This window comes from Trachypithecus francoisi, unplaced genomic scaffold (assembly GCF_009764315.1).
Source record: "Trachypithecus francoisi isolate TF-2019V2 unplaced genomic scaffold, Tfra_2.0 Lachesis_group0, whole genome shotgun sequence".
Lineage (NCBI taxonomy): Eukaryota > Metazoa > Chordata > Mammalia > Primates > Cercopithecidae > Trachypithecus > Trachypithecus francoisi.
In genome coordinates, this window is record NW_022681453.1 from 194,191,756 (window position 1) to 194,218,099 (window position 26,344).

The window sequence follows — 26,344 nt, forward strand, 5'->3', positions numbered from 1 at the left end:
ATTAATCCAATTTGCAATCGCTGTGAGCACAGCAGGTCAGCAACAAGTTTATTTTGCGGCTAGCAGGGTAACGGTAGGGCATGGCTATGTGTTCAGGCCAACTCCCTTGAGCTCCTCACCACTGTCTTCCACGGTCAACCCTCCCTTCTGGTGTTTGCGAAGGTTTGTCATGGTTGATTGGTTTGTGTTTATGAGGAGTGGGTGGGGTGGAGGAAAGCAAAGCAGGAAATGTAACGTGGAGTGGGCACAGCCTCCCTGTGGAGCCTGGTTACGAGAACTCGGGGCAGTTCTCCTGATCTGTGACTGTCATTTTCTTGACATCAATGTTATTAGAAGTCAGGATATTTTTTAGAAAGTCCACTGTTTCTGAAGGGAGATGACGGTTTCTTGCCAAGATCCAAGCATAATCCACACGAAAAAGATTGATGATGCTGGTACAGGAATACACGAGGGCATAGTTCTCATAGTCGGTGGCCAAGACCCAGTATGGTGCCGATGGCATAACTGAGAACCAGAGAGAGGCAGCATTATTGGAGAACCAAGAGAAACCTCAGGACAATACAAGAAGGCTGGCCCAGACAACCACCCACCAAGCCCCCCGGCCTCTGATTTTGTTTATCAATCCAGAAACAGAAAGACCCTTGAAAGAAGTTTGGATGAAAGCCTACACTGAGTGTTTCTGACTTACCTTTCTAGCCCTGTTGGTGCCCTGCCTGCCTGCCTGCCTGCCTCACCGAGAGAGAGAGAGAGAGAGAGAGAGAGAGAGAGAGAGAGTTATAGTCATCACCCATCTGCACATTTCAGCTGCTCTGTGTGTTCTCATCTGGATTGAGAACTCTTAAGCCCAGAGTGATTCTGGAAAAAATCTGTCTCCCACCTCTGCCAGCAGTGGCATCATGGCCCACCCGCACACACCCAGGCCTGCACATTCTGCCTTCCTCTTGTGGTCCAGCTCTCAAGAGTAAATTTACCCAGATACAATACAGAAAACTTCACTTGTCTCTCCTCATTTGAAAACTTTGACAGTCTCCTATTGTTTATGGAAGAAACTTCAAGTCATCTAATGTGGTATTCAAGGCCCTTCCTAACCTCATCGCCCTCTCCATGTACGCTCCCTCCCAGACTCTAGGCCGCTTTATTCAGGCCTTCTTCTTCTTCTTTTTTTTTTGAGACAGAGTTTCGCTCTTGTCACCCAGGCTGGAGTACAATGGCACGATCTCAGCTCACTGCAACGTCCACCTCCCGGGTTGAAGAGATTCTCCTGCCTCAGCATCCTGAGCAGCTGGGATTACAGGCAGGCGCCACCATGCCCAGGTAATTTTTTTGTGTCTTTAGTAGAGACGGGGTTTCACCATGTTGGCCAGGCTGGTCTCGAACTTCTGACTTCGTGATATGCCTGTATTCAGTCCTTTTATGTTCCAGTTCCCTTCACTTTTATGTTCCAGTTCCCTTCACTTGGAAATCCTTTCCCATAATCTCCCATACATCCTACAAGGCCTAATGCAAACATCTAATCCTCCCAACCAGAATACATCTTTCCCTCCACCTTTCCCAGCCAATAGCTCCTGCCTCTTTTAGTTCCTGTCCCAGGCTTCCTTATGAAGACTGTTAGGCACATAATAGTTAGCTTTCACTCCAGGCCCTGTCCCTGATCCGTGTGGGAAGAATAAGTGGAGAGTTTGGAGACCTAGGTTTAGGTCCCAACTCTTCTTCTAATGAGCTCAGTGACGGCCTGCGTCACTCAGCCCGCCTGCACTTTAGCTTCTTTCTTGATAAAAATAACAAGAGAAACTGTGTATAAAGCCCTTTACAGTTTACAGAGCGTATGTATCTAGTTTACTTTCACGACACTGAGCAGTTATTTCTGGCTTGTACATGTGAAGTTAGTTGTCCACATTCATATGTGTGAGAAGAACTATTTTCTCCTCCCAGCTTCCTTTCTTGGCCTATAAAATAAGAACTTCCTCTCCACCCGCCTCTAGGAACTTGACTGGTGGGAGGTGGAGGAGTGGCAGGGGTGAGAAGTGGGAAGTGGGGGGAGTAATTTTTGTAGCTGATAACTTCAGTGTCTGCCCTGCAGGTGGGAAAGGGGCTCTCAAGCACTGTTCGTGTTAGAAAGCCTCATGGTTCTGGGTTGAACTCCCTAGTGTATCTACATCAGCAGTAAAACTGATATTTGGTGCCTTCTCTATTGCCTGTGTCCCTTCCTCAGTTAGCTCAGAACCCAGAGGCAAATGCCTTTCATTAGGTATCTCACAGGATACCCAACAGTGTGACTGGAATGTGGTGGAAGCAGGATTCAAATTTACCGTCACTCTCGTCATCTCTTGCTTCCAAGTTTCTGCGCCATGCAGATTGTTCTGCTAAGATCTGCTCATTTTTCGGGTCCCAGTTTCCTCTGGGAAACGAGACTGGATTGGGTCTTCTACAGCCCCGCACTGTGTGCACCTGTTTGTGTTTCACCTGTTGAAACGCTAGCTAGTTACAGTAAATTGCGGGTCACGTGTCCGCATCCACACTGGGATGTGAGCTCCGTAAGTACCAAGGCCAGCTCTGTCTGGCTCATCATGGCAACCCCAGTGCATGGCCTGTAGTCAGTGTTTGACAGATAACTATGTGCTGAGTCATTATAGATGACACTCAGGTGTCTCAGGAATTCTCCAAGCCAGGGCGCTAGCCTTCAGTCTGCATATTTCCTGTCCCTGAGTCCTCTGGGGAAAAGTGGAGACTTACACCAGAAGAACTTAACTTCCAGCTTGGCAGGCTCTGTGATGTTAACTGGGGCGGCTTCACCTTCAATTTCATTCACAGTTCCATCAGCTCTGCAATGAGTAAAAAAAGGAAAAAACACAAAAAACAAAAAAGAAAAGAGAAAAGAAAAACAACTCGTTGAATGCCAAAAAGCAATGAAAGGCAAGATTTGTGCCACTAAGGACCATGGCAGCCAACACCGTGATTTCTGGTAAGAGAGGCTCTCAAAGGCAGGCTAGACCCTAGCTCCATGGCCTGCCCTTTCCTTTGTGACTGTCTCTGAGGCCAAGCAGCGGAAGAGAGCAGCGGGGTGATAAGAAGCCGCAATTGACAAGCTCCAGGACGGGACAGTATGGTAGGCCCTTGTACTTCAACACTGTCTCTGACTATCTGCAATGGCCTGAAAGACCAATTCCTGCTCCCAGGCTCCAAAGAGAGGGAATAAAAGAGAATGGAAAAACAAACAACACAACGCAACACATAAAGAAGATTCACTTTTTTTTTTTTTTTTGGAGACGGAGTCTTGCTCTGTTCCCCAGGCTGGAGTGCAGTGGTGTGGTCTCAATTCACTGCAACCTCTGCCTCCTGGGTTCAAGCAATTCTCCTCCCTCAGCCTCACCAGGAGCTGGGATTACAGATGTGCACCACCAGGCCTGGTGAGAGTGGAAAGGCATCAGGGTGCTCTTCCTAGGAAGCCAACAGAGGAGATGATATCTGTTCATCAATCCTCAAGGCAGAGCGAGCAGGGAGGCCAACTGAAATTAGAGCAGTTAGAAACTCAGTAGGTTGGCCGGGTGCGGTGGCTCATGCCTGTAATCCCAGCACTTTGGGAGGCCACGGGGGGCAGATCATGAGGTCAGGAGATGGAGATCAGCCTGGTCAACATGGTGAAACCCCGTCTCTACTAAACTACGAGAAATTAGCCAGGTGTGGTGGTGGCGGGCGCCTGTAGTCCCAGCTACTCGGGAGGCTGAGGGAGGAGAATTGCTTGAACCTGGGAAGCGAAGGTTGCAGTGAGCCGAGATCACACCACTGCACTCCAGCCTGGGTGACAGAGTGAGACTTCGTCTCAAAAAAAAAAAAAAAAGACAGTGGGTTAATGCTATGATTAGTGGTGATGGATGTCCTAGAAACCAGACAATGAGCAACAGGCCAGGGGTTTTGGGAAATGTGCTCTGATGTTCCCAACTACATTCTCTTTTTATCACCATGTAAAGCTGGAGACCGTGCCCTCCTCTCTCATCTGGATCTCCAACAGCGGGGGAAGATGGTCTGTTCCTATCTGCACACACTGACTTAGCAACAAACCAGTCTCCTCCCAACAGATTCTGCCCTTTTCACCGTCAATTGCATTTTGCTCCAGAACGGTTTTCGGGACACCAGTCTCTGACCATGAACTCACAACATGTTCATGAAAAACTGCATTCATATTTTCAAGAGTGGAAGGGGGATAGGAAGGAGTTCTTCCTGGGGCTCCTCTTAAGTTTATATTTGCTTTCCAAAGTGTAACTTTCTGGATTAAATATTGTTAGAAGCCCTCGGTAATAGAATTGTACACTTCTATTTTTTTTTTTTTTTCTTTTTGAAACAGAGTCTCGCTCTGTCGCCCAGGCTGGAGTGCAGTGGCCGGATCTCAGCTCACTGCAAGCTCCGCCTCCCGGGTTCCCGCCATTCTCCTGCCTCAGCCTCCCGAGTAGTTGGGACTACAGGCACCCGCCACCTCGCCCGACTAATTTTTTGTATTTTTTAGTAGAGACGGGGTTTCACCGGGTTAGCCAGGATGGTCTCGATCTCCTGACCTCGTGATCCACCCATCTCGGCCTCCCAAAGTGCTGGGATTACAGGCTTGAGCCACTGCGCCTGGCCAGAATTGTACACTTCTAAAGGATATCCTGCTTACATAGGATGTGTATATATTGTATATGTGATTCTTGCTTAATAAAAAAAAGGAGCTTTCTGAGACATTAAGCTGCCCAGAGATGGGATGAACTGTCCTGGAAGGCGATGAGCTCCTAGTTCCTGGAAGTGTTTGAACAAAGCTGGATGCTTCTGTCAGCAGATGGTGTCAAGCGACTTCTCTCCTGGACTGGAGGTCAGAGGAGATGGTCTCGATGTTCTTTGCTACCAGAGTATCTATTTTGCAGTGAGGGCAGGAACCCTGTCAGTTTGTGCCCAGCGGGTGGTCATGGAAACGCATAAGTGGATCCTAGTCCTTGCCATCCTTGCTTGACAAACGCTTTCCTCTCAATTCCTGCTAGGAGCAGGCAGTCCAGACCTGGCAAGGATCTCATCCTCCCTGACCCAGGCTGCCGGACACCTGGTCACTCCGGGTCCACACTCCACAGGCCTGGCCCCGGATGGCCACAGCCACTCACCTCAACTCCTGGTTTAACACTTTGATCTTTCCATTTTCCTTTAGTGAGTAGTTGGCCTGGATGCAGCGTCCCTTCTCAAAAGTTGTTGGGATCTTCTCAATTTCGTACCATCTTCCGAGATACTGCAGAGACAACAAGCAGAGCAAAACCTGTGGTTCTCTGGGGACCTGCAACCTCTTCCACACTGTTGTGTAGAAGTTGAGCCCTGTCCTGGGGAAGCCAGACAAAAATGGGCCTCATTGTTCCCAGGGGCAACTGGGCAAGAGATTGATTGAAATGAGAATCCGTGACTAGGATGGGATGTGTGGGCAGGGGGTGAATGCTGAGCAAAGGGCTCTTCTCAGTGTCCCCTTCAGCCAATATTGCTGTGACATTCTAGACTCTGTAAAAACAAAAAAGGGGATGATGGGGCTTGGTGCGGTGGCTCACACCTGTAATCCCAGCACTTTGGGAGGCCAAGGCAGGCGGATCACAAGGTCGGGAGATCGAGACCATCCTGGCCAACATGGTGAAACTCCATCTGTACTAAAAATACAAAAAATTGGCCAGGCATGGTGGCTCACGCCTGTAATCCCAGCACTTTGGGAGGCTGAGGCGGGTGGATCACGAGGTCAGGAGATGGAGACCATCCTGGCCAACTTAGTGAAACCCCGTCTCTACTAAAAACACAAAAAATTAGCCAGGCGTGGTGGCGGGCGCCTGTAGTCCCAGCTACTCGGAAGGCTGAGGCAGGAGAATGGCAGGAACCCGGGAGGCGGAGCTTGCAGTGAGCCGAGATCACGCCACTGCACTCCAGCCTGGGCAAGAGAGCAAGACTCCATCTCAGAAAAAAACAGAAAAAGAAAAAAATAAAGGGGGGTGATGGGAAGTAACTTTCTTCTGAAAGAGTGCGTGATCCTACAAGTCATCTTCAAATCTTGTGCAAAGTCAGATGTGTTTGCTGTGGGGAGCTAGGACTCCAGAGTGCATGGAACTTTCCTCATCCACCCTGAAGAGGCAGTTGGTCATCAAGGCTTTGGGGAGGTGATGGGGATTTGAAAGATCTGTATCATGCTTTCTCTAGGGGCCGATGCTCAGTCCAGGCATCAGGTGTGTAGAGTTAGCTTTAAAGGAAGCTGCCACTGTGTGGGGAAGGTCGAGGGAACCAGGCCCTCCCAGGCTGCCTGGCACGCGTTGGAGGGGGACCATACCAGTTACAACCTCTGTGGAGGGCAGTTTGGCAATATCTAGCAAAGCTAGAAATATGTATTATACTCTTTGGCCCAGCAATTTCACTTCTGGGAATGCATCCTCCTGATATAAGAAATGATGTATGTGTCAAGTTACTCATTACAGTACCATTTGTAATAATACAAGACAGGAAACAGCCAATGTGAGCATTAGTAGGGGGCTGGGTGAGTAAACGATGGCCTATCCAGACAATGGAATTTTACTTCCTCTTTTCAAAAGAGTGGTATGCAGTGATTTCTAATATTTAATGACAAAAGAGTCAGGTACAAAATACTGTATATATTAAGATACCTTTTGTATAAAATAGAGAAAATGGTTATGTTGGTTTTCTGTTGCTACTATAATAGATGAGCACAAGCTTCAAACAGCACAGATTGATCATCTTGCAGTCGTGGAAGTCCGAAGTCTGACGCAGGTCTCACTGGGCTGATCTCAAAGTGTTGGCTGTGTTTCCCTCTGGGAGCTCTGGGGGAGGATCCGTTTTCCTGCCTTTTCCAAGTTCTACAGGCCACCTACATTCCTTGGCTTGGGACTTCCTCTTTTTTCAAAGCCAGCAAAAGCAAGGCATTGCATCTCTCTGACTCTTCTGCCATTGTCAAACCTCTCTCTCTGACCACAGCTGGGAAAGATTCTCTGCTTTTAAGGATTTCTGTGATTAGCTTGAGTCCCCCTGGATAATCAAGGCTAATCTGGCCATCTCAAGGCTCATAACTTCGATCACATTTGCAAAAGCCCTTTTCCTATGCAAAGTAACATTCACAGGGTTAGGGCGTGGACACCTTTGGAAGCCACTCTTCTGCTTACCGCAGTTATGATGTATTTGCTTGTATATGTATATATTATCTGTAAAAGTTACACAATACATGGTTTTAACTAGTTGCTACTGAGGAGGGAAACTGAGGTACAGAGGTGGGACGGAAACTTTATGTGGTATATTCTTTTACACCTTTAGGATTTTAAACAATGTAAATATTTTTACCTAGTTAGAATAGTAATTAGAATTTTTTTTGAGATGGAGTGTGACTGTTTCACCAGGGTGGAGTGCAGTGGCACGATCTCAGCTCACTGCAACCTCTGCCTCCCGGGTTCAAGCGATTCTCTTGCCTCAGCCTCCCGAGTAGCTGGGATTACAGGCACGTGCCACCACGTGCAGCTAAATTTTGTATTTTTACTAGAGACTGGGTTTCACCATGTTGGCCAGGATGGTGTCGATTTCCAGACCTCGTGATCCGCCTGCCTCGGCCTCCCAAAGTGCTGGGATTACAGGCGTGAGCCACCGCGCCCGGCCCTACTGTTAGCATTCTTAAAAGAGATCCAAACCTTCTCCTAAGGAGAGGGAGTCTTAAGGGTGAGATTCCAGGCTTGAGTAGCAACGGTGGGAGCCTGTGAGTCCTGTCCTCTAATAGCTGCCTCTTTCTGCCGCCCTCTTCCTTCCCCTCCCCCAAACCCCAGGAAGAAAGACCTTCTCTGTGGAGAAGCTGTGGAGAAGCTCGTTGTATTGATGACATTTTAGCGCAGGTACCAAGAAAGCCCCCTGGGGAATTTTGGGCTTTCCTGGGCCCTGTTTGAATGACCTCTGGGTGCCCTGAACTGCTGAGAAGCCTGGTTTTGAATCCTACCTGCATTTACCAGCTGCGTGAGCTGGGAAGCGAGATTCCGATGTTCCATCTGTAGAACAGGGATATTAGCTCTGTAGCTGCGACTGTGGTTCCCTAGTCCTGTATCCCCTCAGCCCACCTCTGAGTTCACTGCAGCCACGGTAGGCAATTCCCAGTCACCGCCAGCCTCCCAACGGAGGCCCTGTGTCTCTCCTCTGCCAGGGGGCTTGGCTAGCGCCACGGATGCTCCCATGGCCTGCGGGCAGCAGCTGATGAACAATCGGAGGGGCATGCTCCACCTGTCCTCAGAGGGTGCCCAGTGTGACTGACCCTGACGGCCCAGGGCGACAGCTCATGAACACTCCCTTTATTGCTTCTGTGCTGTCTCCGACTCACTTTCCCACCTGCTCTCGTGCGTCCTGGGATCACCCCAAACCTCTCTGCCCCCAGTCTTTGTCTCAGCAGATTGTCCGCTTTGGGGAAACCCCAAATAAGATAAATACGTGTCCCAAGGTGTGCCGTGGAAATTAAAGCAGCATAATTAAATTGAATCTTGTAGAATGCTTCACATCAGAGGCAGCAAAACAAATGGGAAGTTCGCCTTTTACCTTATTCAGGTCAAAATTCTCCTGCACCGGAGGCGAGGGGCACTTCCCAAGATGAAATTCTTGTCCCTCTGCCGCACCGAAAAGGCCAGCCAGTGCGGAAAGCAGCAGCGGCAGCAGCATCGCCATCGTGAGGCTGGGTGGCTGGACAGGGGACCTGGAGTTAGAGGAACACACAGCAGCTGGGGTTGTCATTCTGAGCCTCCTAAGTCCACACAATCATGAAGCAAGAGTCCTGCGCCCACGGGCCCCTCTGTGGGCGGTCTCTCCTCTCCTCTCCCCAGCCCATGTGAACCCTCATCCTGCAGGGCACACCTGCCTGTCCTTATTGCTGTGAGGCTTTCCTCAGAGCCTCTGCACCTCCACCAGGGCACTCTCTGCCTGATATTCCAGTTTGTTGGATTGATTTTGCACTCCACTCCCACCTGATTATGCATCTCCCAGGATAGGCACTGTGTCTGGTTCTCCTCAGAATCACCCACGGACCTCAGAGTGTCGGCTCAGTAGATACTTGTCAAATGAACAGAAACAACACGGAGGGGGCTATGTAAAGTGGGGGACGCGGAGGGGGCTATGTAAAGTGGGGGACGCGGAGGGGGCTATGTAAAGTGGGGGACACGGAGGGGGCTATGTAAAGTGGGGGACGCGGAGGGGGCTATGTAAAGTGGGGGACGCGGAGGGGGCTATGTAAAGTGGGGGACGCGGAGGGGGCTATGTAAAGTGGGGGACGCGGAGGGGGCTATGTAAAGTGGGGGACGCGGAGGGGGCTATGTAAAGTGGGGGACATGGAGGGGGCTATGTAAAACGGGGAATTAAGCCTCCAAGCGAACCATGAGAGACACAAAACCAAACCAAACCTTGCCCAACAATTAGTGTCTTCCGAGATTCTTCGGGGAGATGCCTCTCTGACACCCCCCCTCCCCCTGCCCTCATCTTGCTGGCTGCTCTACCAGCCCAAGAGTGCGCTTGGAAACCTTAACAGGGAGCGGCCTGCTGGGGACCCCAGGGTCACCCAGCCAGGTTCAGATTCTGACTCTGGCCATGCTAAGTATAACTGTGTCCAATTTATGCCTTAGCTTCCTTGTCTAGTAAGTGGGAATAATACTCATTCCTAGCTCATGAATTTTTGTGAGAATTACGTTAGATAATATCGAGAGAGTACTTAGGGGACTGTCTGACACAGAGTAAATGCTCAGTCAATGCTCCTTACTGTTATTATCAAAAGCAGAAAGATGATGGTGTTTCGCAGGTTTCCGTTTCTTCTTTTTCTTTTCTTCTTTTTTTTTTTTTATATATTCTTTTGAGGGTTTTTATTTTGTTTTGTTTTGTTTTGAGCTGGAGAGTCTCACTCTGTCACCCAGGCTGGAATGTACTGACGTGACCTTGGCTCACTGCAACCTCTCCCTCCCGGTTCAAGTGATTCTCCTGCCTCAACCTCCCGAGTAGCTGAGATTACAGGTGCCCGCCACAACTCCTGGCTAATTTTTGTATTTTTAGTAGAGATGGGGTTTCACCATGTTGGCCAGGCTGGTCTCAAACTCCTGACCTCAGGTGATCCACCCGCCTTGGCCTCCCAAAGTGCTGGGATTGCAGGCCTGAGCCACTGCCCCTAGCCTGTTGAGGGTATTTTTCAGAGATGAAGTTTATTACATCAGAGAAGGACTGTCAGCTGATGTGTAACTGTGCAACAGGCATTTCAACCCCACGAGTCCTTTGGCAGCAGAAGCTGGCTTTGAAGGGGGACAGCAGGGCAGGGAGACAGAGGCTGCAGAACTGCGTGCAGGTTCTGGGTATCTGAAGCTCCCCCGTTTCCTTCACTGACTCGCTGTCAATTTGCTCCTTCCTTGTGACTCCTTGCCTGTAGCTTGCACACAAGCTATTTCCAGCTCTCTGCGTTTCTCCCTGTAATGATGATGACTGATGCAATGCAAGCAAAATGTTCTCAGATCTGAGCATTTCAAAGGATGTGTCATTACAGGAATAATTATAACTGCTTTCTTATGAGTCTCTAAACCTCTAAATACCCTTTAATAATCAATAGCTTTTTTTTCCTGGAGGTTTTGTTGCCTGGTTTTCAGAAGAACAATTATGTAATGAGTGGAAGCATGCCAGCTGGGGTCGCTGCGGTGGGGGACAGTTGCTGAAGCCTCTTTGAGCAAGTCTGCAATAGGGCCGCTTTCCTTGGTCTTTGGGGCTCCCTTTCTCATCAACTCTACCACCGTGTAAACAACACCTGTCTTTTAACCTTTTGGGGGATGACGAATGTATAGAAATGCAGCCTAAACCCACACAAATTTGCATCCATTTTAAAGAGATCTTTAGTTCTAGTTCATAGGCCCAAGCTGAAAGCCTGGCCCAGAGGATCAAAGCTCAAAGACTGGCCACACATTATGCACATTCTACAAGGTCCTCCACACTGGAGAGGACCTCAGAGGTCATCTCTCTAGCCCTACTTCCAAGGTGTGCAGATGGCGAAGCTGGGGCCTGGAGGGGGCAGACAACGGGGACTTGGGCCCCTCTCCACCTCCCTGTCCGCAGCACCCTGCACTTGCTTCTTCTGTGCCACCACAGGGCCTTTCAATAACCCCCGCGTCAGTGACCTGATGAGTCTCACCACTACACGACACTTACAGCAAAAGTCAGTTCTACATCTTACTCTGATAAAATGTTCTCTTGTGGGCTGAAACATATTCTTTACCTCAGTAGGAGGATTTCAGAATAAACCCCCTTGACTGCCTCTCTTCCAAAGATGCCTCTTGGCTACATTAGTTTTATTTCTGTGGTTAAAATTCCTTGTGAGGCTGGGCGCGGTGGCTCATGCCTGTAATCCCAGCACTGGGAGGCTGAGGCAAATGGATCACCTGAGGTCGGGAGTTCGAGACCAGCCTGACCAACACGGAGAAACCCCGTCTTTACTAAAAATAAAAAAAATAGCCGGGCATGGTGGTACACTTCTGTAATCCCAGCTGCTCGGGAGGCTGAGGCAGGAGAATTGCTTGAACCTGGGAGGTGGAGGTTGTGGTGAGCCAAGATCGCACCATTGCACTCCAGCCTGGGCAACAAGAGCAAAACTCCATCTCAAAACAAACAAGCAACAACAACAACAACAAAAACTCCTTGTGAGAGAGGGTGGACAGCATCCATCATAGTTTTCAATGTCCTTCCATTCTAATTTGTCCATTACTTATTCAGCATGTTCTTAATGTGTACTTAAGACTGTGGGTAACATATGGATTATATACGACTTATATTTTTGCATCTTCTTCTGATATCAATAGGAAGACTGTTCTAATGAGGAGTTTAAATACTTTACAAACTAAGTATAATTTAAATATTATTTTTGGTCAGGCACGATGGCTAATGCCTGTAATCCCAGCACTTTGTGAAGCCGAGGTGGGCGGATCATTTGAGGTCAGGAGTTTGAGACCAGCCTGCCCAACATGGTGAAATCCTGTCTCTACTAAAAATACAAAAATTATGCCAGGTGCAGTGGCTCATGCCTGTAATCCTAGTACTTTGGGAGGCTGAGGTGGGTGCATCACCTGAGGTCAAGAGTTTGAGACTAGCCTGGTCAACATGGCGAAACCCCGTCTCTACTAAAAACACAAAAAATTAGCCAGCTGTGGTGGCGGACACCTGTAATCCCAGCTACTCAGGAGGCTGATGCAGGAGAATCGCTTGAACGTGGGAGACAGAGGTTGCAGTAAGCCAAGATCGCACCATTGTACTCTAGCTTGGGCAATAGAACAAAAACTCCATCTCAAAAAAAAAAACAAAACAAAAACAAACAAACAAAAATACAAAAATTAGCTGGGCGTGGTGGCGCAGTCCTGTAATCCCAGCTACTTGGGAGGCTGAGGCACAAGAATGACTTGAACCTGGGAGGTGGAGGCTGCAGTGAGCCGAGATCATGCCACGGCACTCCAGCCTGGGTGACAGAGTGAGACTCCATCTCAAAAAATAAAATAAATAAATAAATAAATAAATAAATATGATTTTTAACAGAAGATGAGGTAATTTGAAAGCAATCCTACTAAGGTTACAGTGCATCCACCTTGGGCCTGGCACTAGCTGGAAATCACTGCTCCACTTGCATTAAGCTTCCCCATGGAGAAGCCCTGGTCTCAGGATTTTAAGGGTGCTATGCACTCAGTCTCCACAGCACCTCCTCTGGAGGCGACCTCTGCTGACACTCTTTGTACCAACGAGGTGAATTTGCCCGGGTTACTTCCTGGTAAACTACGAAGCCAGAATGTAAGCCTAGGTCTCCCACAAGCCCGCGCCCTCAGTGCCTGGGGACACAGCGCCTGACCTCAAAGACCTGCAGAACATGAAGGACTAGATTTTGAAATTTCACCTCATAAAATAAAATAGGTTCCAATAAGTCATTAGGTCTCAAAGACTCATTTAGCCATTAAATATAACAAGAAACGTATCTCCCAAACACAGTATTTTATGATATATTGTTAAATGCATTTTCTATTCACACCATTCATTCCAGTTTCCAGATTATTTTACTGTGATGCACAGTTGGACAGCTCGCTGAGAATTCACCTGGTGCGGTGTTTGTGCATGGAGAAATTCCTCGTTGTCCAATTTGGAGGGGTAAGCAAAAGATGCTGGGATGAGTTCACGCCAGGTTTGGTTTTATCTTAGGCCTATTGCTAGTGTATCTACCTCAGTTTCGTCACCAGAAGAATGGCTCTGATAATACCTACCTTGTACATTTGTTTGAGGAAAAATGAGAACAAGTCTAAAGCTACCGGCACAAGTTCTCAATCAGTGGTGATTATATGTAGCTGAAAAGGGGCAATGGAGAACCAAGACCGTTTCTATTTTAGACATTATTATCATAAATGAAAAGGTGAAAACTACAGTACGTACCTTTTCTTTCAAGATGAAGGCAGTTTCCAGACGCAGAATCAGCCGATTTGAGATGCCTGTCTTGGGGACTGGCCTCTCCCAAGCGATTTTATAAGCTTCTTCAGGTCTCTGATGTTTACTTCTCATGCAGGCCACGCCTCCCCTCCAGCCAGGAGAGCTGGCCTAAAAGCTTAGTCTGTACCGAAACACAAAGATGGGATGTTGTGTCCATCCTCCTCCCCCAGTTTCCTTCACAGCTGCTCCCTGAAGGAGAAATGAGATATTGTTTCACGCGTGCAAGAGAAAGTATGTGTGAGAGAGAGACAAAGTGTATTTTCATTCGAAACATTTTTTTTTTTTTTGCTATGTGGATTTTCCAATTTAATTTTTTTGGTCAGAATGCACTTTTAAGTTCCAGCAGGATGTGTTGCAACATGTTTTTAAACATCTGGTGTTTATTTTTCATTTTTGTGTAAATGAAAAATCAACAAGCTCATTTCCTGAAGTGGAACACAGACTAATGGAGCAAGGATTACGAGTCAGAGCTGGCCTTCTCCACGATCCTGGGCAGCCGCCTGACTTCTCTGAGCCACAGTCTCCTCGTTGTAAGTAGGGGCTGTCATTTCTGTCTCCACCAGAGCCAGATGTGTAGGGGAGATACCAGTTCTCTAACAACTGGGGCTAAAAGTTGAGAATGCAGAAGACATCTTCTGTCGCTCTGTTCTCTGTCCCTTTTATGACCCCTCCAGCCACATGTTCAAGGCAGTCTGTCACCGCTTGGGGGTGGGGGTCGGGGAGTGGGGAGTGTGGACTTAAACCCAGGGGTGCTTTTGGTCCAGCCTTATCTCTCCTGGTGGAATGAACAACTTTGACTCTTGTGAGTGAAATTCTGTCTTTCTTTGTGATAGGCAGGAGGTATTTTTAGAGACATTTAGATAAGGCTGTGCCTTCGTAGTAGATTTAGACTCCTAAATAAAATCCATTCTAAAATATGTAAGCAACAGAGCTACATTTACAGCACTGAGTCTATAAACATGAAAACAACAACACAGAACCTTAACATTCCAAATGCTGTGAGCTCTTTAAGATGTTCTTCGCCTTTTCAGAAACATAAGAAATTCTTATTCCTGCCCAGGGCCTGCCTCTTGCTGACCTCCTTTGCTACCCTCCCCTGAGAGCTCTGCGTAGCTCCCTTCCTCACTCCAGGTCCCTGCTCAAATGGCACTTTTCCCTAAAAGGCTTCCTGACCTTTTCAAAAATAGCACTCTTGTCACCGTTCCTTTCCCTGGTTCATTATATCTTTACCCGAAATTCTCTCCCTTATGTATACATTATCTTGCTTAGTATGTTTCCCCAGGAGGATAGGAGCTCGAGGGGTGCCAAGAATTTGTCTCTGTGACTCTGTGTTGTACCCCAGTGGCTAAGCATATACTAAGTGCTCAGTAAATACTTATAAATTAAATGGATGCTATCCAAAGAACTTAGTGAGTTTCTAAGATAGACAAAAGGCACCAGAGGTAATATCCATGCAATTTTGATTTCACTTGTATTTCTGGAAAAGCACTAGCCTGTATGTTTCTGTCTTCTTCACCTGCTCCCATTTGCCACCAAGAATTGCCTGTTGTTGAAGAAATACACACTTAGCCGCTTTTCAGCTTAATACAAAAAATTCTCTCTCCTGTAAGGAGTTGCACAGTTTTCCACAAAGCAATGTCGCCTAAGTTTCCAAATATGTATGTTGGAGTTGGAGATACCTGTGTATTTGAGCTTTCGGCACTGAAGTTGGCAACCATGGAGCTTCTAGGAGAGAAGCCACACCATCTGCCTAGGTCTCAGTTTATTTTTTCGGTAAATATTGGTAAGTGATATGTGTTGGGGTCCGCGTGTTTCCTAAACAAAGGAATGAACACACAAGACAACACAAGACAAGACAAACATGGCGGCCGCCCTGAAAGACACGCTCCGCTTTATTTTATACAGTCGTTTGTGGAATGTTACCAAGTCACAAGACACATTGTTGTTTTTCTGACCTTTCCCGGACTTTCTGGATTATCAAGATGTTTACACATAAATAAGCCCCCAGGGTCTGCTGTTTGCAGCTGGCTCCTGTCGGGAACACCCTGCTTCGTTTGCAAGAGAGGACTTATCGGGAACCTCTCCTTTGCGAGCACATAGTCCTCTACAGATATGCCTGAGGGAAATCCGCTCTTCACGTATTTCTGGAATGTATAGCCAGTAACAAATTCTTAAGTGTCATAAAACAAATCAGACCTATGTTCTAAACAAGTGTTTATTTTTAAGTCCCAAAATAAATACACATTTGTTCAAAACAATTAAAATAGTCCCAAAATGCAGGACTCAAGAAATGTGAGCACCTCATAATCCCACACTTTTGTTTGTAATTATTCCTCTAGATCTTTCTATACAGATCCCTACGTAATAATAACAATATTCAATGTTCTGAAACTTTTTTCTTTTTTGACACTGCCTCTCACTCACTCTGTCATCCAGGCTGGAGTGCGGTGGTGCAATCTTGGTTCACTGCAACCTCTGCCTTCCTGGTTCAAGTGATTCTCCTGCCTCTGCCTCCCGCGTAGCTGGGATTACAGGCACAGGCCACCACACCCAACTAATTTTTGTATTTTTAGGAGAGATGGGATTTCACCATGTTGGCCAGACTGGTCTCCAACTCCTGACCTCAGGTGATCCGCCCACCTCGGTCTCCCAAAGTGCTGGGATTACAGGCGTGAGCCAAGACCCCCAGCCGAGAAACTTTTTTTTAAAGTAACTATAAATCTCTCTATATCAATACACGTACATCTACCTCATTCTTTCACCTGCTGCAAAATCTTGCTTTTACATGACAGCACATTTCTTAAAGAGACAGTCTGTGGTCTGTGGTGTTTCCGGAAAGCAGTTTTCTGTTGGGTGATCTTTCATCATGTAGGTGATTGCCTCAGTGGTTTCACTGTAAGACCCGCAGGGAAGATGCAGTTATTAGAGTGAATTCTTTGTGGCAAGAAATAGAGAACTATCTCATCTCCTAAAAAAACATGTTTCCGGATGGAGAATTCTGTATTTCTTAGTAAGTGGTTCTTTCCACTACCAGAGTCATCCTGTATGCTTTTCTAAAGTGATTTTTCTTTTGTCAGTTAGAATAAAGGGGACGGACAAATGTACTTTTCATGTGAAAATGCAGACTGAGAGGTTTCAATCATTCACTTTCACTCTTTAAGACTGGGTTCAAATGTCCCCCTCCTTGGGTCATCTTCTGGATTCCTAACCCACCCCACACAGCGTTCTCCCGTCTGCTTTGTGTTTTCGTGGCACGTGTCACCCTGTCCTCACTCATTACACCGTGCTTATGCCTCCATCTCCTTCTGGAGACGGTCAGATCCATCCAAGTAGGTTTGTCTTTCTATCCCTGGTACCTTACATGATGCCTGACACGCAGGTGTGTACTAAATATGATTCCGTGGATGATGGAATGAGTAATGGAATGCTAGAGTCTCAGTCCTTGCTGGGCTTCTGGTAGACCTCGTTATCACTCAGAGGCCCTTTTCCTCCCTGCTGCCCCCTTGCGGCCATTGCCCTTCTCACTGGGCTCTGGAACCAGTTGAAAGTTGAAGCATCTGGTCAGCAGGAAGACAGCAATCAAACTGGTGAAAACAGCGGCTTGATACTGCATGCAGGAAAAAACGCTGGACTGGGGGCAGGAGGCCCGGGTGCTGGTCCTAGCTCTGTTACTAATTTATTTATCCATTCATTTATGCATTCAACAACATTTAGCAACACTATGTGCATGTATGTACACACACACACACACCACACACCGCACCCACACACACCACACCACACACCACACACACCACACACCGCACCCACACACACCACACATCACACACACACATCACACACACACACCCCCACACACACCACACACCACACACACCACCACACCACCACACCACACCACACACACACACACACATCACACACACCACACACACAACACACACACCACACAACCACACACACACCACACACACACCACACACACCACACCACACACCACACACACACACACCACACCACACCACACACCACACACACACACCACACACACACCACACACACACCACACACACACCACACACCACACACCACACACACACACCCACACACAACACACCACCACACACCACACACACCACACACACCACACCACACACACACCACACACACCACACACACACCACACACCACACACCACACACACACACCCTCATACACCACACCACACACACACCACACACACACACCACACACACCACACACACACCACACACCACACACACCACACACCACACACCACACACACCACACACCAACACACACACACACACATCACACCACACCACACACACACACACACACCACACACACACACACCACACACACACACACCACCACACACCACCACACACCACACACCACCACACCACCACACCACCACACCACACCACACACACCACCACACACACACCACACACACCACACACCACACACCACACACACACATCACACACACACACACACACAACACACACACACCACACACCACACCACCACACACACACCACACACCACACACACACACCACAACACCACACACACACCACACACCACACCACACACACACACACCACACATCACACACACCACACACACACACCACACACACACCACACAACACACACCACCACCCACACACCACACACCCACACACCACACCACACAACACACCACCACACACACAACCACACACACCACACACCACACACACAACACACCACACACAACCACACACACACCACACACACACATCACACACACCACACACACCACACACACCACACACACACCACACCACACACCACACACCACACACACACACAACACACACCACACAACACACCCACACACCACCACACCACACACACACCAAACACACCACACACACACACAACCACACACCACACACAACACCACCACACACACAACACCACACACCACACACACACCACACACACACACACCACACACCACACACACCACACACACACCACAACACCACACACACACCACACACACACACACCACACAACACACCACACACCACACCACACACACCACACACCACACCACACACACACACACCACACACACACCACCACACACCACACCACACCACAACCACACACACCACACACACACACAACCACACCACACACACCACACCACACACACACCACACACACACACCAAACACACCACACATACACCAAACACACCACACACACCACACACACCACACACCCACACACACACACACACACCACCACACACACACCACACACCACACACACACACCACACACACCACACACACACCACACACACCACACACCACATACACCACACACACCACACACACACCACACACACACACACACACACACAGTGGAGCACTGTTCTGAGTCTTGCAGATATAGTGGTGAAGAAGAAAGACAATGTCTCAGCCCTTGTGGGACTTACCTCCCAGAAGAGAGATAGACAGGAAAAATACAGGAAAATATCTATTGTTCCTGTCTATCTGTGTGACTCTCCTCTGGGAGGTAAGGAAAGAGAATAGGATGATGTGATAGGAAGTGAAGGGTGCCCACTTCAGTCCCGTGGTCAGGAAGAGCCTCTTTGAGTACTGACATTTCAGCTGAGATGTGAGTGATGAAAGGGAACCAGTCATTCAAACATCAAAGAGAAGAGTGTTCCAGGAAGAACCGCCAGGGCAGGGGTCCTAAGGTGGGAACGGACTTTAAGTTTTTAAGGGACAGAGAGATCAGTGTGGCTGGAGCAGAGGTGAGGAGGAAGTGAGTGCAGAGAGGTAGGCAGAAACCAGAATATATCTTGCTTTGAGGACTTTGAATTTTATTTCAAGTACAGTGGGAGTCATGGGAGGGTTTTAGGCAAGAGCATGACATGGCCGTTTGGGCTTCACTATCAAGAGTGGAGAATAAAATGGTGACAGATGGATCAGCTGAGGCGCCATTGCAGTCATTAGGGAAACAGTTTGATGGTGGTTTGGGCAAGAGTGATTAGCATACAGATGGAGAGAAGGGGGAAAGTTTGGAATGTGCTTTGGAGAGAAAGCAGACAAGACTTGCTGATGGGCCGCAGGTGGAAGACGAGGAAAGCCGGGAATCAAGGCTGGCTCTTAGATGTAAAGGTTGAACAATCGGGTGAACGTGCCTGCCATCTGCTACAAATAGGAAGCCTGGAGGGCGAGTCTGGGAGAATAACTCAAGTTCTTCATGGATAAACTACGTTTGAGTTGCCCCATCAGACATCTAAGTGAAAATGTTAAGAAAGCAATTAGATATTCAAGTGAAGTTTGGGGGAAAATCAGGGCTGGAGACAGAGATTGGGAAGTCATCAGAACATACATGGTCTTCAAAGTCATGAGCCTGGATGGGATCACTAAGGGAGAACATTCAGAAATGGAAGAAAAGGATGCCCAGGACAGATCCCTGGTACCCTCTAACCTTTAGAGACTGATTAGAGGAGAAGGAGCCAAGAAAAGAGGCAGGGGGAGCAAGGAGGGCAGAAGCCCAGTTTGAGTGGGTTGGGGAGGGAAAGAGGAGGCAGCAATGCTCTTTACATGTGAAAGAAATTAGAGAAATAGTTAGTAGTCAAACAGAGACCTGGAGGTTAAGGGAGATGCTTACAGCATGCACAGAGGGACGATCTAGTAGAGGAGAAATCTGCAGGAGAGAGGGAAGGGATCCAGAGTGCAGGCGGAGGTGGGCTTTGGAGAGAAATGAAGGTTCTGTGTCTGTAGAAACAAGAGGAAGGCAGAGAGTCGGCACCCAGATGAAGAGCTGTGTAGATCAGGAAGAAGCTGAGACAGGATTTTCTCTTTGCGTGACTGTGGTCAAGTCATGCCCTTTGCTGAGATGTGTGGGAGAAATCGGTCTGCTCTGATAATGGTGGAGGGGCTTCTCTGAACACATCCACTTGGCTAACAACACCTGCGTTAGCACCTGCTTTATTCATAAGAAACACAGTGTGGTATTGGGGGAAACTGCCCCTAATATTTCAACATAGGTTCTTTCTATTTTCCATAAGTGTCAGCTGGCTAAGAAATAAAGAGAGGCCGGGCGCGGTGGCTCAAGCCTGTAATCCCAGCACTTTGGGAGGCCGAGACGGGCGGATCACGAGGTCAGGAGATCGAGACCATCCTGGCTAACACGGTGAAACCCCGTCTCTACTAAAAATACAAAAAACTAGCTGGGCGAGGTGGCGGGCGCCTGTAGTCCCAGCTACTCGGGAGGCTGAGGCAGGAGAATGGCGTGAACCCGGGAGGCGGAGCTTGCAGTGAGCTGAGATCCGGCCACTGCACTCCAGTCCGGGCGACAAAGCGAGACACCGCCTCAAAAAAAAAAAAAAAAAAAAAAAGAAATAAAGAGAAAGAGTACAAAGAGAGGATTTTTACAGCTGGGCCACTGGGGCTGACATCACATATCAGCAGGACCGTGATGCCCACTTGAGCCTCAATCCAGCAAATTTTTTATTAAGGGTTTCAAAAGGGGAGGGGGTGTAAAACAGGGAGTAGGCACAAAGATCACATGCTTCAAAAGGCAAAAAGCAGAACTACTAATAAGGGTCTAACAAAGATCACATGCTTCTGAGGGGACAGCACAAAGGGAAAAAGCAGAACCACTGATAAGGGTCCAACAAGGATCACAAGGCAAAGAGCAAAAGCAGAACTACTGATAAGGGACTATGTTCAGCAGTGAACGTATTGTCTTGATAAACATCTTAACAGAAAACAGGGTTTGAGAGCAGAGAACCAGTCTGACCACAAATTTACCAGGATGGAGTTTTTCCCCACCCTAATAAGCCTGAGGCTACTGCAGGAGACCAGGGCGTATCTCAGTCCTTATCTCAGCCACATAAGACAGACACTCCCAGAGTGGTCGTTTATAGACCTCCCCCCAGGAATGCATTCCTTTCCCAGGGTATTAATATTAATATTCCTTGCTAGGAAAAGAATTTAGCGATATCTCTCTTACTTGCATATCCGTCTATAGGCTCTCTGCAAGAAGAAAAATATGGCTTTTTTTGCCCAGCCCCGCAGGCAGTCAGACCTTATGGCTCTCTTCCCTCGTTCCCTAAAAATCGCTGTTATTCTGTTCTTTTTCAAGGTGCACTGATTTCATATTTTTCTTTTCTTTTTTTTTTTTTTTTTTTGAGACGGAGTCTCGCTCTGTCACCCAGGCTGGAGTGCTGTGGCCGGATCTCAGCTCACTGCAAGCTCCCGCCTCCCGGGTTCACGCCGTTCTCCTGCCTCAGCCTCCCAGGTAGCTGGGACTACAGGCGCCGCCACCTCGCCCGGCTAGTTTTTTTGTAGTTTTTAGTAGAGACGGGGTTTCACCGTGTTAGCCAGAATGGTCTCGATCTCCTGACCTCGCGATCCGCCCGTCTCGGCCTCCCAAAGTGCTAGGATTACAGGCTCGAGCCACCGCACCCGGCCAATTTCATATTTTTCAAACACACATGTTTTACATCAATTTGTACAGTTAACACAATTATCACAGTGGTGCTGAGGTGATGTATATCCTCACCTTACAAAGATAACAGGATTAAGAGATTAAAGTAAAGGCAGGCATAAGAAATTATAAAAGTATTATTTGGGAACTGATAAATGTCCATGAAATCTTCACAATTTATGTTCCTCTGCCACGGCTCCAGCCGGTCCCTCCATTCAGGGTCCCTGACTTCCCACAACAGTGTGGAAGGTACAACCCAGAGCTCATTAGAATAATGGCTCCTAACCACGGAACACAACACTTCAGGTCCTGCGTAGGTGCTTTCTGTACCTTAGCTCTAATTGTCGCTACACCCTGAAAGGCAGGTATGACTACTATTCCCATTAGAGGTATGAAAACACAGAGAGGGCCAGGTGCAGTGGCTCATGCCTGTAATCCAAGCACTTTGGGAGGCTGAGGCGGGTGGATCACTTGAGGTCAGGAGTTCCAGACCAGCCTGGCCAACATGGTTAAACTCCGTCTCTACTAAAAATACAAAAATTAGCAGGGGGTGGTGGCAGGTGCCTGTAATCCAAGCTACTCAGGAGGCTGAGGCAGGAGAATCACTTGAACCCAGGAGGCAGAGGTTGCAGTGAGACAAGATGGTACCACTGCACTCCAGCCTGGGCAACAGAGCAAGACTCCAGCTCAAAAAACAAACAAACAAAGGGGAGGGGGAGATGGCCATGCAACTTTTCTGAAGTGATGGAGTGAGAATTTAAACCCTGACCCAAACTCATGCTTTTGACCATTACATTCTCTTACCCCAGCAGGGAGAGAAAGGAGTGAAAGGGCTCAGCTAGGAGATGGGCCAGGGGTTGACGCCCTCAGGTTAAATACCTGCCAGTCTTCCCAGCAGAGCAAGGGGACACCAACTGCTCACTAATTCCTAACAAGGGTTGAGGGCCAAGATGTCGGTGGCAGGCTCAGAGGCCAGTGTTCCAGACTCCCTGACACTGACCACCTGAAAGCAGAGGAATTGACCCCGAGGAATTGATCCATCTGTTCAGTCCACAATCCAACAGTGCCGCCCATCACATTTACGAGTTGGACATCTCAACCGGTCACCAGTGCCCTGGCCAAATCCTCAGCCAAGTTACTGTGGCCTTAAGCTTTTTCAGATGTTTACTGGGAAATAATCTTTGTGTGGTGTTGCAATCCTGGATAAAGCAAGGTCAGTTCTTCTGAGTACACTGAGGGCCAGCAGGGCTTCCTCCACAACTTCCCACATGGAGAAAATTCAGGAGTGTTCAAAGCAGAGGCAGCAAGATTTCTGTTTCCTTTTTCTTAGTTTCCTGAAATATTAAATTAGTAAAAAACACAAAAGCACAGGTGCAGGGATAAGGAGATGGGGTTCCTGTCCCAGGCCTCTCACTTCTTAGCTGGGTGACCTTGGAGAGTTTCCTAAGTTCTCAGCAAGAGGTTTGGCTGTCAGGTGTTGATCATCTGAAATCCATGGACGTTCATGGGACATTGGGTAGAATGGTTTTTCAATGTAATTGAATTCCTTTGTGATCTCATGTCTTTTATTTTATGTATTTATGGATATTTTTTGCCAAGCTGTCAAAGGGGCACACGGCACAGAAATGTAGAAATGCTGCCAGAAGATCTGTGGGGTCCCAGCTTGACTCAACGTTCTGTCATTTCCATTAGCGTCCCTTCTGGGATTGGGGCTTCTTTTAACCAAGTCCATCTGGCTGTGGATGAGTTAAAGGAAGTTTCTCAGTGCTGGGTCAGAGAGGTAATAAACAAGAGGCAATGGAACCATTCACAAGTGGGCTGGGGCCCAGGCCACTGGAGGGAGAGACCCAGGCTCTTGGGCCTCACATGCTGTCATCATCTGGGTAGAGGGGCTGTAGCATCTACACACTCATAAGTGGAGTTGGGGACCACCCCTGAGAGCAGGGCAGGCTGCAGCCTGAGATGTCTTGGAAGCCATGTGCTGCCTCAAGAGAGAAAGGAGAGGGAGGGAGGGAAAGGGTGGGAGCAGGAGAGGAACTGTGACCTGGACCATCCTCCTGTCTCTTGCATCACTTCCACTCCTACAACACGGCTTCTGATCATAAAGTGTGATGTTAGGATAAGTTCTGGTTCAGAGAGGTATCACTGAGCGATCAGCCAGTATCAGACGTGGACACTCATTGTGCCAGGCAGTTTATGCGTGTTTCTCTCTAATACCAGTATCAGACGTGGACACTCGTGCCAGGCAGTTTATGTTTCTCTCTTGTAGAAACCATGTGGGTAGGCATGATGACAACCATCTTCTCAGGGAGAGAACAGGCTCACAGAGGTCAACGAGCTTGCCCAACACGGCACAGTGAGTGGCCTAACCGAGATTTGCACCTGGATCTGTCTGGCTCCAAAAGGCGTGTTTCTTGGTTTGTTAGGCACTGACAAAGCTCTTCCGCACGCGCTGTCTGTGAATGGGAGCTACCGGCCGGCCTCTCAGCCCAGTGTCAGCCATTCCTCTCCCTCTCAGACTCAGCTGTGCTCACAAGTAAAGAACAGGATTTCTGTGTCTTCACTGAAGTCTGTAAGAAAATGACCATATTTTATGTATGTATGTATGTATGTATGTACTCATGATCTACTTTGTCAAAAGTGGTATTGTACTGTGTCTAGAGTTTGTGTGTGGCCTGGAAGGCTTCTTTTAAGTTTTCTGGAATTGGTATTTACCAGTGGCTCCTCATCAGGGCTATGTAAAGAGTATTATTGGGTTTGAGAATCACAGTGCACTCCATTAAGGATGGCAAGTGGTTTTTCACGGGCTCCATCTCCTGGAGGGACAAGTGGGTGGGTACAAGGGAGAGGAGGTGACTAAGAACCACAGATTTCACTGCTTTCCAGATTTGGAAGGAGGCTGAGAAATAGAGTGGACCCACTACAGACTCTAGAATAGAGCAGTGCACCCCTGGGTCCCATAGACCTTGTCTAGGGTCCGAGAGCCCATTTCCAGAATTATTGGTCGAGTGAGATATTCACAGTAATCTTTGTGCTTTTCCTTTGCACGCTTGTGTTGGTGACCATTCCTCAGCCTAGCGGTCCTTCACTCTGGCTACAAATACTTACCATTAAATGAGAAACTTCGGCACATGAGCATTGGAAAGAGTCTCCTTGAGCGGACGGTGAGTCATGCATCCAACAATAAGCCCACAAATCATTCAGGGCTCCAGTGAAGGGTTGCCAGGGAAAATCTTTCATAAGGTGCTCATGGAAGCAAGACAAAGAAAATATTTGATTGGTTAATGTGAAAAGTCCCTCATTAGAGGTTAGTTTGTGGTTCCTAATTGGTTAATCTTAAATTTTGTTTTCCTAGGTTAAAATCATTCCCTCTGAGTTGGGTTTCGGTTGGTTACATAGGAACTCAAGGCCCTGGAGCCATCTCAGCCTAGTGGCTTCTCAATTAATTATCTTAACAGTACTGATTCTAGGGCCAGGCATGGTGGCTCACACCTGTAATGCCAGCATTTTGGGAGGCTGAGGTGGGTGGATCACGAGATCAGGAGTTCAAGACCAGCCTGGCCAATATAGTGAAACACCGTCTCAACTAAAAACACAAAAGTTAGCCGGGCGTGGTGGAGTGCACCTGTAATCCCAGCTACTTGGGAGGCTGAGGCAGGAGAATCTCTTGAACCCAGAAGGTGGAGGTTGCAGTGAGCCGAGATTGTGCCAGTGCACTCCAGCCTGGCGACAGAGTGAGACTCTGTCGCCAAAAAAAAAAGAAAAAAAATAAAATTAGCAAGGCATGGTGGCACACGCCTGTAAACCCTGCTACTCAGGAGGCTGGGGCAAGAGAATTGCTTGAACCCAGGAGGCAGAGGTTGCAGTGAGTGGAGATCGTGCCATTGTACTCCAGCCTGGGTGACAGAGCAAGACTCCGTCTCAAAAAAAAGAAAAAAAAAAGGAAAAAGAAAGAAATAGACTTGTTTACCTTTAAAAACATCTCTTGTGTATTGTCACAGTCTATGCCGCAAGCATTGAAGCCTCACGAGCTGCAGCCCCAGCTACCATTGTGCAGCTATCACCTGGCCCAGCCCGTAGCGTCTGCTCAGCTCATGAGTCAGGCTGCCTGTTTGTCCCCGAAAGAGATGTTCCTTTCATCTCAGGTGAACAAAGAAAACATTCTGGTCATGAGAGGATGGTTGTCAGGGTTTTCCTGACACAGCATTAGAGAGAAGATACTTTGATTGCTATCGTCTGCGTGGGGACCAGCAGAGGTAGAAGCATGTCCACGGTTTTCAAGGGTGAGGTTCATATAAAGACACTGGTGGCAGA

At 48.0% G+C, this 26,344-nt stretch overlaps 1 protein-coding gene and 2 long non-coding RNA genes across 4 annotated transcripts in view; 2 read left to right on the forward strand and 1 right to left on the reverse strand.

The window, feature by feature from the left end:
• On the reverse strand, positions 1 to 15,293 carry APOD (apolipoprotein D). Of its 2 annotated transcripts, XM_033213111.1 has the most exons (6): positions 15,177 to 15,293; positions 13,444 to 13,618; positions 8,563 to 8,703; positions 5,127 to 5,248; positions 2,734 to 2,822; positions 1 to 504 (listed from the first exon to the last, which is right to left on the reverse strand). In XM_033213111.1, the coding sequence occupies exons 2-6, from the start codon at positions 13,567 to 13,569 to the stop codon at positions 269 to 271; spliced, it is 714 nt and encodes a 237-aa protein (XP_033069002.1). In that variant the 5' UTR covers positions 13,570 to 13,618; positions 15,177 to 15,293; the 3' UTR covers positions 1 to 268. The 2 variants fall into 2 exon arrangements, with proteins under 2 accessions (XP_033069002.1, XP_033069003.1); XM_033213112.1 differs by lacking the exon at positions 15,177 to 15,293 and having other exon boundaries at positions 8,563 to 8,716; positions 13,444 to 13,573.
• On the forward strand, positions 1,278 to 4,348 carry LOC117084432. Its single transcript, XR_004437451.1, has 2 exons — positions 1,278 to 2,962; positions 3,969 to 4,348. It is a non-coding gene; the product is annotated as an uncharacterized LOC117084432 (long non-coding RNA).
• LOC117084431 overlaps positions 13,543 to 26,344 on the forward strand; it is a 27,867-nt gene continuing 15,065 nt past the window's right edge. The window contains exons 1-2 of the long non-coding RNA XR_004437450.1: positions 13,543 to 14,027; positions 25,104 to 25,194. This is a non-coding gene — a long non-coding RNA (uncharacterized LOC117084431). The remainder of the gene's footprint in view (positions 14,028 to 25,103; positions 25,195 to 26,344) is intronic.